The sequence below is a fragment of the Trichomycterus rosablanca genome, chromosome 18 (genome assembly GCF_030014385.1).
Source record: "Trichomycterus rosablanca isolate fTriRos1 chromosome 18, fTriRos1.hap1, whole genome shotgun sequence".
In the NCBI taxonomy this organism is placed as follows: Eukaryota; Metazoa; Chordata; class Actinopteri; order Siluriformes; family Trichomycteridae; genus Trichomycterus; species Trichomycterus rosablanca.
The window spans coordinates 16,431,049-16,445,388 of NC_086005.1; the positions used below are offsets into that span (position 1 = coordinate 16,431,049).

The 14,340-nt window shown below is 38.1% G+C and overlaps 1 protein-coding gene across 3 annotated transcripts in view; it reads right to left on the reverse strand.

The window, feature by feature from the left end:
• cntnap3 (contactin associated protein family member 3) overlaps positions 1–14,340 on the reverse strand; it is a 97,014-nt gene that overhangs the window by 68,048 nt on the left and 14,626 nt on the right. For 2 of the 3 annotated variants that reach the window (XM_063014530.1, XM_063014528.1), the window contains exon 2: positions 7,619–7,732. In XM_063014530.1, the coding sequence (XP_062870600.1) occupies positions 7,619–7,732 (114 nt within the window). The remainder of the gene's footprint in view (positions 1–7,618; positions 7,733–14,340) is intronic. The other variant, XM_063014529.1, reaches the window with a different exon arrangement.

The window sequence follows — 14,340 nt, forward strand, 5'->3', positions numbered from 1 at the left end:
GTCTTTTTTATGCATGTTCCTTGTTTTAGCAGGGCAATGCCAAGTCACATCCTGCATGTATTAAAACAACATGGCTTTATAGTGAGTGTATGTGCTAGGCTGGCTTGCCTGCAGTCCAGACCTGCCTCCCATTGAAAATGTGTGGTGAATTATGATGTGTAATTTACAAAAACCAAGACCCCAGACTTTTAAGAAGCTCAAGTGTTCTTGAGTCAAATGAGAATAAAGAAAATTCCACTCTCACAACTAAAACAGTTGGTGTCTTCAGCTGCCAAATGATTACCAACATGTGACAAGGTCTAGACAATGTCTTTCTCATGTTCCTTGTTTTAGCAGGGCAATGCCAAGTCACATGTTGCATGTGTTACAATAGCATGACTTTTTAGTACAAGAGTGTATGTGCTAGGCCGGCTTGCCTGCAGTCCAAACCTGCCTCCCATTGGAAATGTGTGGTGAATTATGATGTGTAATTTAAAACAACCAAGACCCCAGACTTTTGAGAAGCTGAAGCATTAAATCAAGCAAAAATAGGGAAATTGGTGTCTCCAGTTGACAAATGATTTGCATGTGTGTATATAAACAACAACAATAAATAATACTGATTGCTTAAAACATGAATATATTTAATCTACATTGTTTGTAATTAAATGTGTCAAAAAGATTCGAATATTTTTCTACTGTCCCAACTTTTTGGAAAAATTTGGGTTATTTTCTAGTCATACCTAATAAGGCTTTTCTTTCTGCATTCCCTAAAAACAGTCCTAAACTCCCCCAGTGTTCACTGTCCAATCGGAAACCTCATTGATATTCTTAGTCCATATGGGTTCAGTGTATTAACAGAGTCCACTTCTCCACAGAGGCATTTTAAAACTTGTCCAAATAAGAATGACCTCTAAAGTCTTAATGATTTTGTCACTAATCTAATCCAAACCAGTTCAAAGTAATTCACTCCTTCTTATTGCTAGTCATGTATGGAATTAAACTGGGGTGTTGAAATGATAATGTTTTTTTAATAAATTTAAGTAATAGAGCTTAACAGGGAGGGTCTTATTATGAATTACATTATTTGCTAGCCCAGCTGGGGTGCAGACTAGCCATCTGACTTAAATTATGGGACTTTTCTTTTTTTCTATTTTATTTATGCATTTTCTCCCTTTCCTCCCAATTTCCATCTTCAACTGTTGGGGACCCTGATTGCATCCCAGGGTAAATTTGCCTAACATACCCCCTTAGCCTAACATAGCCCCCTTCTATGTGTGTGCAGTCCACTGACCTCTTCCCATTCGCCCATACTTCAGTGGATTTGTGTGTAAGGCCAGTCTTGTGCATGAGTCACACACTGATCACTGTGTTCTTCCACTTATGTACAGGCACCTCAGGCTACTAACCATGGTCGTTACACAGCATTGAAGACCCCATCCCTTCTTAAGTCCGGTATTTCCCACCCAGCAGACTAGTGGCCAATTTTGTCTGCTGCAGGCACTGCCAATTGTGCCCGCTAGGGGGAGCCCAGCCGACCGGTAGCAGAGCTGAGATTCAAACTCCGGGAGTACTTTTTTTTCATATTTCAGATTTCTACACAGAGCCGTAACATGCACCAAGGAACATGCTAGACTGAAGTACTATTCTACCCCTCCTGAAATAGTGTCACTTCCACTTCTCTATTCTAATGTCTCTGCTGCTTTCACCACTCCTGTGCTGGGTGCCGTCCCATCCAACATGTTCTTTACACCAGTCAGTGGTAGATTCTCATTTGTCACATACAGAGAATCAAGCTTTGTTCAATGTGTTCCTCCATTACTCACGCAGACACCCTGACTAGACAGCAGGTGTTGCTCAGGCAATAACGTTAACTTGCTTTTCGTCCCTTATACATGACCAGTTTGGTCTGTTAAACACCTTTTTTGGTTTAGCAGGGTTGAGATCCTGTGTATAAAGAAAATGTATCAAATCTGGTTTGATATGTTTGGTGTATAGAAGCTCCAGTGGCTTGTATAGAGCCCTGAGATCATCACTATTAAAAAACTTTGAGTTGATTCGGAACATTTATTGTGAACTAGGACTTTTCGTCCAACATCTGTCCATGACACCTGTCCCAAGAACAGTGAAGGCTATCGTAACCACATTTGTGGACTCCATAATAAATCTCATGATTTATAAATATGACTTTTGGTCATATTGTGTTATTCAACAAAACGTACCCCACTGAAAAGTGCTGCTTTACGCTAATAAATAATTCCAGAGTTGAAAACAAGTTTATTATTTACACAATTGATCTGCATATGACAGCCGTTTTTCCAGATAACGTCAACCTTTAGCATGCACCACGCATTCTGAGTTCACAGTTTTGGTTTGGTATATTTACAGTGCAATAACAAGTCTGTTTTGGCATTTAGGAGAGCGGAAAAAAGGCCAAGTATGAGCGCTTTCCTCACAGATGCAGCTGATGATAGAGAAACAAAGAAGAGAGCAAACACATTAACCTTTAGTCGTTATTGAGAGACGAGTGGAAAGTGTTAGGAGAGGAAAGATGTTGAAGCTACACATGATTAGTCTTGCAGGGCCAGAATCTCTCTTTATGATGATTTTAAAGTCTGAAGAATCTTCTAGGTGATTTCAGCAAGGAGATGGAGGGAAACAGACTCAATAAGGAGGGAAAAAATGACATATGCCTCCTCAAGCGGAGCTCGAAGTTACAACAGCAGTCAAAGCAGCTGTGTCCAAAATCGCACACTACTGCACTAAATAGTACTGTATGTCTAATTTTTCTGTTTTTAATGCTTTAGTTAAACACTACGTGGTACATAAAATGCACTTTGGGATGCAGCCAGGAAATCAATTGTAAACAAACAAAGTCTGTATAAGTAAAGGTTGCCAGATGCATCAAATAAGTGTGAAGTCTTGTCTCACAAAAAAGGACACCAATGTCGTAAACATAAAACTTCAGCCCCGCCTGGTGCCGCTCAATCTCAAATCTTGCCATGATCACCAATGTAGATTTTATACAGTAGCTATAGCAACCAGTTTAACAGTTACAAGCACTAGCTAAACCTGCTAATTAGGGTGTCCATACATCCAGGTTTAAGGGTGCCACAATGCCTGAACAGACACGTAGTTTTCCTGCTTTGGAGACAAATCGGATGCTTGTAATGATCATAATTAATTTGCCTGTCTCTGGCTCACAACATGTCAAAAGAAATGACTTGTATTTGATTGGTTTAAAGTCACTATTTTCCTGTTAATGCGTTTCATGGTCCCGTGGAACTGAATATATTGTAGGCTTATATAAAATAATGGGGTTGTTTTTGACACTTATACACTGAAATTCAATTAAAAAACAGTTATAATTGATAACACAATTAAACTGCTCTTTTTCTTTATTTTTATTATTCTTTGAATTTGACACAAATGCAGATTCGTCTTATATTTGCACTCTGAGCGCTGAACAAAGCAGCAGTTGCACACATGTCAAGTTTAAGGTAAACGTCAAGTTTAAGGGTACAAATTTGTCAACAAAGGGCATCAAGTTTCGAAGATTTCGAGTTTAGGGGACGTCAAGTTACAAGGTACCACTGTACAAATATGTAGCAGTACAAATGATTATTGTTCAAAATCGTAAAATCGTTTGCCGCATTTTCTAAGAAAATTGGGACAGTTCATCATTTGGAAAAGTGTTTTTTTAATTTAACACTTTTGCTATATGCAACATAATGGCATATTTTTAATATGACACATATTTGTAATAGGAGAGGTCTGGACTGCAGACAGGCCAGTCTTGCACCTGCACTCACTTACTTATTACTCACAATGCTGTTATGGATCAAGTTCACAAGAACAAAACAATGGTTTTGAAGATGTATCCATAGTCTTCAATAGTTTCAATTTCACTGGTTTAAAGCCACCACTTTCCGTGAGAACATCAACCACTTTATTGTGGATTGTTCAGCCCTGAAATACTAGTATATTAACTTAATTAGTATTAACTAGTATATCAACTTATATTAGCTATAACTATAGCAATATGCCACATATATTGTTAATACGCCACATATTTTCAGTTGGAGAGGGCTGGACTACAGACAGGCCAGTCTTGCACCTGCACTCACTTACAAAGGAGCCATAATGTTGTCTGATGCATCAAGGTCACACACATTCAATACTGGTTTTGAAGGTCTATCCATAGTCTATAATATTATAATTTAATAATATTAATAATATTATGGACTGTAGCTGGTAAAACTGCTTGCTGTTGTGCAGTATTGCGAAATGTTGCTGTGACTATTATATTTGTTGGGCAATTTTTCATGATGATGAAATTAAATGGATGTATGCATCACCTGTAGAGTTCCCAAACAGGTGATTTTGATCATTCTATAAATCTATATTGCCCTTGTTCCAACTTTTTTTGCAATGTGTTTTAAACATTTAACAATAAGCAAGCGGATAACAGGCAATGATATCATGACTAGCTATAACAGAAGGATTCACCAAAGGCTCAGAAACCACTGTTTATTGTGTGTGACCTTCGAGCCGTCAGAAGGCATTGCTTAAAAACCATCATGCTTCTGTGATAAATATAGCCACATGGGCTCAGAAGTACTTTGAAAAACCACAGTCACTGAACACAATGTACTGCTGCATCAAAAATGCAACATGAAACTCCATTATTCAAAGAGAAACCTATACATCAATTCTGTGGAGAAATGCCCCTGAGTTCTGTGGTTCTGAGCTCATCTCTTATGGCCTGAATGACAGTGGAAACGTGTACTGTGGTCTAATGGTTTATTAGACAATGGTTTAGCTTGTTTTGGGGGAAAAACAGAATTCTCCGTTAAAGAAGAAAAGGACCTTCCTGACTGAAATTAAATAAAAGTGCAAAAGCCAAGATTTGTCATGTCACTGCATAGGTGACAATGCACTTCACAAAGACAATCCTTTATTACATTTCACAGTGGGTGCAAGAGACTGTAGCTTGATAGGCCTCTCCAGTGCTGGATTTCATTCCACAGAGTCTCTACGCAGTGCCCTTGTATTCTCTACACACAAATTACATGATATTGGCAAAAAAAAACTTCAGATGCTTAAATCTCTTAATCGGAACACTCTTCAACGTCATCACGTGAACGTCAGAGCGTCACATTGACAGCAATCTTTAACCGTTCCTTTGCTTTTAAAAGCAGGGGTTTTTAACCTGTGGGGCCTGTCTGGAGGGACATGACATTACGAGATTTTTTTTACTTCTAAAACTAAAGCAATTTATTTTTCACCCACAGGAGGCAAATTTGATGACTCTTGCTGACCACACACAATATTCATCTAATTTTATCCAGCTCAGTGTGAAAAATTTACCTAGCAAAACAGGGTGACAAAAACAATGACTGTGTTGTTTCTGATACTAGCGATGCCGATAAACAATCTACATCAAGAGTTTTGGCTGTCAGTCAAAGCAGAGAATCCTGAACTGACAAACTTAGCAATTTAAGTATTTTTGCCTCTACTTGGCTCTGTGAAGTAACATTTTCTGCATTTATCTACATTAAAAACAATGCTTATGATTTACGACTAGCTGTAACTAATATTAAACACTGAATTTCTATGATGTGCTTGCAGTAACAGGCTCAGCCGAAGCGTTGAATAAGCATCAGCAAAGAATCAGCAAAATTGCATCTTATATATGATGTGCACAATGCTAATTATATTATTTTAGCTTGTCAAGAGCTTTCGCAATGGTTTCTGGGGTATGGGGGGAGCAAGTTCAATGTCGGCACACGGAAGGGGCACATTTCAAAAAAGGTTGAAAACCCCTGATCTAAAGTAACTGGCGACTAATGAACCACAGCCATGTATCATGAAGTATGTGTAATATGGGAATGAACATGAATGTATGGACATTCAACAGGTTTGTGTTGCGTTTACATCGTGTTGTATTGTTTGTGATTACCTATGTAAAAGGTAATAAGAATTTCTGGACATTTGCTGGTTACTTTCACATTGTTGGTAGTTTTCAACTAAGATTAATGAAACATTAGTCTGACATCTCTTGATGCATGCTCAGTAATCCAGGTACACAAATCCATAAAGTTGAATCAGTTCATCTGGACACAAGTTTGTTGTAGAGATACGTTTCGCCACTCAAGAACTGAAGAAGTCACTTGGATTGACTGGCGAAACGTATCTCTACAACAAACTTGTGTCCAGATGAATGAAATCGCATACTTCCATACTGAACAGTACACAAAAGCAGTACGCAAGATTGGGTAGTGTGTCCGTATGTCGTATTCATTAAACAGTATACAAAAAATACCCAGATGACCTACTGCATGGGCAGGCATTTTTGAGTATGCAAACACAGCACACTGCAATCCCATTATCTATCCCATAATTCAACTGGAGCTGTTTACAATTGTAAGTAAGACAAAAATTTTAAATGTAATGATCACATACAACCCTAAGTAATGTTATGAGTAGCTTTGTGGAGAACGACAGAAATCATTTTGTCTGATTTTAAAATGGCTATAACTGTGGCAATGTGACGTCATGCATCACGTGACAATTATAAGATGGCGAACATAGTACATACGAGGTTGCGTGCATACTGCACACTTGTGTACTGCTTTACCATTCGAGCAGTGTGCACTGTCTTGAATTTAGTACACACTTTTTAAGTATGCGATTTCGAACGCAGCCAATGATTGAGGGAAAACTTTACTGTCAACTTCCTGCAATAACCCGTTGCTCACTACTTCCTTCGCAGTTTGAACTCCCTACAGTTTGTAATCGCACTTAAAAAGGCAAAATTCTCTCTGTAGTCCACTTCAAAGGGAACTACTGGGGTGATTGGAGTGCACCTCAGGTTTCTGTCTAACCATTAGATGACACAATGTTTGGCCAAACTAAAAAATCTTTTCATCAAGCTAAAAAAGCCTTTTCTCCAGTCATCTCCAGTTCAATACTTACAGTCTTAGACCGGTTTTGTAAACGGTTAGTATGGTTGCATAAAGCCAACTTTAGTCTTGTTTCACAAAATTTCATTTCAGCCCTCAGGAGCCTGTTTCAAACTGTCCTTGCTGTGAAATTTGCTTCAGCTGCCACTTGCCATTCTTTTTTAAATCACTTTATGTTATTCTTTGGTTGTTAAATGACATTTGAATTGGGTGCTGGTCGTCTAAGTCAATGGAGAATTGTTTTTTGCCCTCTTTTGTCTGTAGCTTTGTTTTTTTCTAATGTCTGCTGTTTGACCTTGTTCTTATGAGCCACCACAAAATCCATGGAACATGAAAAATGGTTTAAAAAAAATGTCTGATCTACAAAGTCAGCCAGATAAAGGAGATATAAAAATGCAGTGGATGCTGAATTGCCGGAGGTGTTTCTATGTGTGACTTTACATATTGTGGTGTTCAGGATATGTCATGTTTTGTGTTCAAGCACATGGTTTGCGTACTTTTTTGTGTTCGATAAATTGTTTCTAAGAAATAATTTCTCAGAAAAAGCACATATTTCCAAACATTGAAGAAGGTTTGCTATTTGAGAACATTTTCAAGACTTCAACTCTTATTTTAACTTTTGCTACTGGATAACTGTCAGAATAACCTGAATGACCAAGAAACCTTGTACTCACCATCTCTTCTGTTCAGTTTGGCGTAGCCTGGTCCGTGACTGTTGGAAAGTTGAGATGAACTTCTAAAGGCTGACTGAGGCAGATTGGAAACCAGTTGGTTGTCACAGCCATCTGCTGAGAAAATAATTGTGTTCATTAGAAAAGGTATACTCAATACAATAAGAGTTATAAAAATAAGAGTTATTCAGAACTTGACAGTAGCGTTCTTTTGTTATACAGTAGCTGTCATGGCAAAATATAAAAGAAATCACAATGGGAGGAATATTTGTGGTTTGTAAGATTGCAAATGCAAACTGAGCTGTAAAGAAAATCTCTGTGGAAAAGATAAAAGTAAATAATAATGTGTTGGCGCTAAATGTTGTGCTTGCAAGTCTATTTAAAAAAGATACACGTTTAGGATTTGAAATGTTCTCAGTGTGGGGGTGGGTTTTGGATTAAATGCAACCCAGTGCTCGATTTTAACTGCATGCATGGCAAAGTTTTAATGACTTACACCAGAAGTCAAATCCCACAGAATGACCATGACTGTTGATATAGAGTTGATTTAGAATTATTACAGCTATAACAGCCACCATTCCTCTGTGGGACTGTGGGTAGAGTGTATCTCTGTACATATTAGTGGTCAGGCAGTAATGTTGGACGAGAAGAACTGACTCGCAATTAACGCTCCATGTCATACCAAAGATGTCTCCATGCAGGCAACTGGAGGTCCTCCATACCAAACTGGTCTAACCATGTCTTTATAGTAGAGGAAATACTCTTTTTTTTAATTATTGCCAAAAGTGTATTTATTTATTTATTTATTATTAGGATTTTAACATCATGTTTTACAAACTTTAGTTACATTTATGACAGGACAGGTAGTAACTGTTACACAAGATTGATCAGTTCATATTTTTCAAACACAGTCAATTTTGTATCTCCAATTTACCTCACTTGCATGTCTTTGGACTGTGAAAGGAAACTGGAGAACCTAGAGGAAACCCACGCAGACACAGGAAGAACATGAAAACTCCACACAGAAAGAACCCAGACTGCTCCACAGTGCGACAGTGCTACCCACCAAGCCAATGCTGAGAGCTCCATGTTTGTGATCATACTCTGTGTTTCGGTACTGTTGACTAAGAGCCTTGCCTTATCCTTCTGAGTCGTTTGCTGATCAAGGGACTTGAATTCCTGTTTGTTGACTAGAGTTTTGGACTGTCTTTGTGGGTACTTTTGCTGGAATGTTTATGCAATCTATCTGCACCCTCATTCTCTGTGTTATAACTAAGGCCCTACCTAATTCATGGCTGTGAAAATCGCATCATGGACTGTGAAATCAGCCTTTTCTCGTGTAATATGCAATTTGCTGTGAAACGTTTTTCATTCAAGTAGCATTGAAGTGCCTTATGTTTACTGGTTAATTTGCTCTTAATTTGCTGAGATTTTAAAGTAAAAAACTGTACATAGACAAACGATTGGGAGCATAATACTTTACTGGCCTGTTCTTTTGAGGCACAGCACAGACTGCACCGAGATGATCATGTGTGTGGAGAAGCACACTTTTCCATTAATTATGGCATCCCCAAAGAGACAAAATGCACTCAATACGTAACACATACATCAAACATTGTCAACACACTACACCACAGAAGTCAGTTACACTAGCAATCCACTAGGGTTGGGGGAAGACGGACGTGAATTTTCGTATTTGAGACAGAGCATGAAGCCTCGCACCGTCGCTGGATGTTCTAGGGTTACATTCAACCATTAAGGTAGACTGTGCTGTGTATAGTAGCTTCTATTTATTCTATCATTCAATTTATGACAGTAATTTAATGACTGTTAAAATGGGGCACATTTTTTGATATTATGGCTTTATCATCCTTCCATAATTTGGTACACCAGAACATATGAGACTCCTGTTCATTTGAGCATGAGGGCACTGACACATGAACCAAAGCAGAATATCAAAATCAAAGAAAACAAAAGCCCTGCTCAGGGCTAGCTGAGATAATGACTTGTATTGTGGTAGCTGACATTCTACTGAAGCATGAAAGCTAATGGAGTGGACATTTTGACAAAGGAGAATTGTGTGCCCAGATGTCTAACCCTCAGTCCACAAGATGGACATCAAAGTATCTAAATGCGATGGATTTCTGACCATGGTGGATTGCTGTAGATTTTTACTGAAGATGATCAAACATTCGACACACACCCTACAGCAGAAATTATTTCTGTCTGATCAAAAAAAGTGTGACCTACAGTGTCTTTTAACTGTAAAACAAAGTATTATTTGTCCTTGGAGTCTGTAATGATGCAGAACATAGTACAGCATCTTGAGATCTGAAGCATATCAATAGCTCAGAGGTTCCGGGACTCAACTGTTTGACTGAGCATTTGAAGTTCATTCTATCCTCGTTAAATATTTAATGGTGAGTAGAAGTAAAGCAGACTCTGAGCTCTTCTCTGAAGCAACGTGGTGTTTGATGGTTAATCCTAACCCACACACACCTGCAGTTTAGCATTACTGTTTCCGTCATCTCCTGATGAATAAAGCTAAACGATCCAAAGCAATAAAACAGCCAGCAAGTGTCTAATCATCAGCAGCGGGAGAGCCGGGCATAATGATGGAACAAAAAGAATGAGCTCTGAAGTTTCAAAACAGAAGTGACCCACTGAAGCAAGAAACGACTCAAGCTGAAGTAAATGTGATCAATAAAAATGCATGTGGTGCACCTCATGCAGGTGATAAGGAGCGGTCAAAAGTTACACATGTGTCAAGAGTGAAGCTCCTCAGTCAGGAGTGGAGGTCAGCAGCAGTAGAGGAAGTGAAATGCAATTGGGTAATTGGATATGACTAGACTGGGAGGAAAATTGGGAAAAAATTCAAACAAAAGTGGTGATTTCTAAAACAGGAACTTTATCAAATGTAAATCAATGACAATTCATGATATGCGCTTATTACTAACCTGATGACTGAAACAGATTCCAAAAAAAAAAAAAAGAGAGAGCCGGGCATAATGAAGAAATAAAAAGAATAAGCTCTGAAGAATAAGCTCTAAGTTTCAAATCAAAAGTGACCCACTGAAGCAAGAAACGACTCAAGCAGAAGTTAATGTGATCAATAAAAATGCATAATGGCCCAGCGGTAAACATGCTAGCACAGCACTCGCAAACTCTAATCTGTACGCCTGTATGGCAATGATTGGCTCATCCAAGGGTGGAATGCTGGAGGGATTCATAACTATAATGACCATTTCTGCTGGCTGGCCTGGACAAAAGACGGGTGATAATGGAGATCGGTGCGTGACTCCACACGCAATATGGATCTCCATATGAACCCACCTCATGCAGGTGATAAGACCCGGTAGACTACTACACATGTGTCAGAGGGGGTATGTCTCTTTCCTCAGTCAGGAGTGGAGGTCAGCAGCAGTAGAGGAGACTACTAGACTCCTAGGATCTGACTAGACTGGGCAGAAAATTAAAAAAAAAAAAAAAAAAAAAAGTGGTGATTTCTAAACCAGGTACTGAATCATTATCAAATGTAAATCAATGACATTTTGTGATATGAGCTCATTATTAATTACTAATATCGACTGCATTATTTTTTGATCTGCATATTTGAGCATATGCTTGTAATGAACTGTTTGCTACCAACTTTACAATCAACTTTCTGAGTTCTGAACTCCTTCTACTTTTACTGCGTTTATGGTCTTTTTATTTTTTTACATTACTGCCATACATTATGCCATTTTTTTTTCATTAAATGAAGCATGAAGTCTGGTTAATATGAAACTCAGTGAGGAGATTCATATTTTGTGGCATTTGCTAAGAATGAAGAAACATTACAAGGGCGTGGAAAAAGAGGGCAGATCTTACGTACGGCAGATCCCTTCCACTTATCCAACAAGTTAAAATGAACACATGTACAACACACGAAAAACACAAAAATGGTGACTTTATAAACTCGCTACATCTTGAACATTTACATTTGCTGCATTTAGCAGACATTTATATTCAAAGTGACTTACAATTATCACTGAATACAATTCGAGCAAATGAGGGATAAGGGTCTTGTTTAGGGGCCCAACAGTGGCAACTTGGCAATGGTGGGGCTTGAACCAGTAACCTTATGATAAGACCGCCAGTACCCTAACCACTAAGCTACCACGGCCCACCGATGCCCTGTGCGCTACATCACTTCAAACACATCTCACTCAATTCAACCATTAATCCTGTTTTAAGCCGTATTACTGTTTCGGATGTGGGCACACTGCATCGTGGTATACAGCACTCCCACTGCCGGTGGCATAAGTAGGTGGGGTGTCCTGGGGGGACCCTGCTTACCTTTCTATGACAGTGAGCCAGTCGCTCCCCACAATATTTTATTTGGACTCTACTTGCTTGTCGGTGACCAGGTACTCATTAACTAATGTTATTGGTTAAAAGAAACTGGCAAAATTTCAATCCCAAATGTCCAAATATAATGTCCAGATATAAACTGTACCAAGCACCTTTTTGACTGCAGTGCAAAAACACTTGGATCTGGAGATGTTTTGACCTGGAAAATGCACCATGTACCATTTATAATTTAGCAGCAGGTCAGACAGTCAACAAGCTAAAGCTTTTGGGACAGAACTGGAAATGGTTGAATTCATGTCCTAGGGCTTGAAACTTTTAATGCTACTTTTAAACCTGTACTGGCATCCTTTTAGGACTCAGTATGTACAAACCATTTCCAGAAAAGTTGGGACACTTTCTAAAAATGGAATTAAAACTGAAATGTGTAATTTGTTAATTTACTTGAACCTTTATTTAACAGACAAAAGGACATAAAAGATTTTCACTGTTTTTAAGGATGACATTTCTATTTGTTAAATATAAATACATTTAGAAATTGATGCCTGCAGCATGGTTGTTAGTGGTCTCCATGGTCTGATTCTTCTTTTCATGACGAAACATACATTTTCAATAGGAAACAAATCTGGACTGCAGGCAGGCCAGTTAAGCAAACATACTCTTTGTCTACAAGGCCACACTATTTTAACTTGGGCAAATTAATTATCATGGGTCTGGATTGTCTTTTTCATCTTTTGCACATAAAATCCGATGTCAGTTTTTCACAAAACAAGCTGAAACGTTTTACCACAGAACTATAGCCACTGTCTTTCGGTCTATTTAAGATTACTTCTTGGTCTGTCAGATGACAGGCCCACCAGTATTTCTGTGCAAAATTAATTGTATATTCCTCTTTCCATAATTGTTCCAGGTTGCATTTTTTAATGTAATGGTGCAGTGTGTTAGGTGACAATTATTTTCCAAAGTACTCCAGGCGTCAATCACAGTATAGCCTGATGGTCTATCACATAAGACTGCTTGAGGGCACCATGGTCACACACATTCATCAGCGGTTTCCACCCTTGTCCTTTGTGCACCAAAATTTCCTCTGACCCCCTGGATCTTTTTATGATATTATGAATTGCAGAGGGTGAAAGATCTACATTCTTTGCAATCTTGCTTTGAGAAACATTAAACTGACTGACAATTCTCACAAAGTTTGGCACAAAGAGGTGAGCCACAGCCCATGCTTGCTTGCTTGCGAAGACTAAGCCTTTGCTGGATGGTCCTTTTATTGTCTTGAAGAGCTCACCTGTTATCGGTAAAACTGATAATTGTGGAACCTTCCAGAACAGATTTACTTGTGTAATCTTAGTCTTATTTTGCCTCCATCCCAACTTTTTTTGAGTGTGTTGCATTCATTAAAAATTAAAAAATAAATAAAACATAAATTGCTGTGAAAAAGCTGTGATTTCTAAATCAGTAACTAATTGTTTTGCTATTTCCGCTAATAACTAATGGTACTAAGTGTACATTTTTTGAGTGTGTTGCTGCCTTCAATGCTAATTACCAATTGTATACTAATTGTGTTTTATTTTTACAAAATACAATCAGGTTTGTCAGTAAAAACACTGAAAATGATAAATGATTCATTGTACTATTATCAAAAGTTCAAGCAATTTAACTAATTACAGCTTTTTTTTTTATTGCATTTTTAGAAAGTGTCCCAACTTTTCTGGAAATGGGGTTTGTTTGAAACATTTGTGACACATTCGAATATATTCAAGATTCTGTATTAATTGCTTATAAAATTCCATCTGAGCTTCTTCTAGGTTGTAATTAAAATATATATATAAATTAATAACACAAAGGATGCATAACTTAATCATTCACAATCCAAACTGGAAGAATTACATTAAAAGTCAGGGTTAAAAACCTGGAGTCTGCTATTCCTAAGAAAGATCTGTTTCTGTAAGTGTGTAAGTCCTGCCCTGATGAATAATTGAAAAGCACCAAGTTATAAAAGCTTTTAAAGCCTTCCTGGGTGTTATTCCAGAATATGACAAACTGTCTAAACCAGAGGAGGTTCAATATTGTTACTACTCTCTGTGGATGTCTGTGTCCTGCACAGAATACACCAAGAGAACAGCAAAGGGGTCAGTGGAAATGTCTTGTTTTTGCTGAAGTGCCTGTTTATCAGTTCAGTGTAAAAAGTGATCTGTGGACAGATGAATTATTTAAACAGTAAAGCATGGAGATGGGTGCATCATGGTTTGAGGCTCCTTTTCTGTTTACAATAATTGGCAATGGAATTAATGTAAAATTGTATTTCGTTGTATTACATAAAAAATGTCATTTAATGGTGCATCATCTGATGCAAGGAGTTGAGACATTAA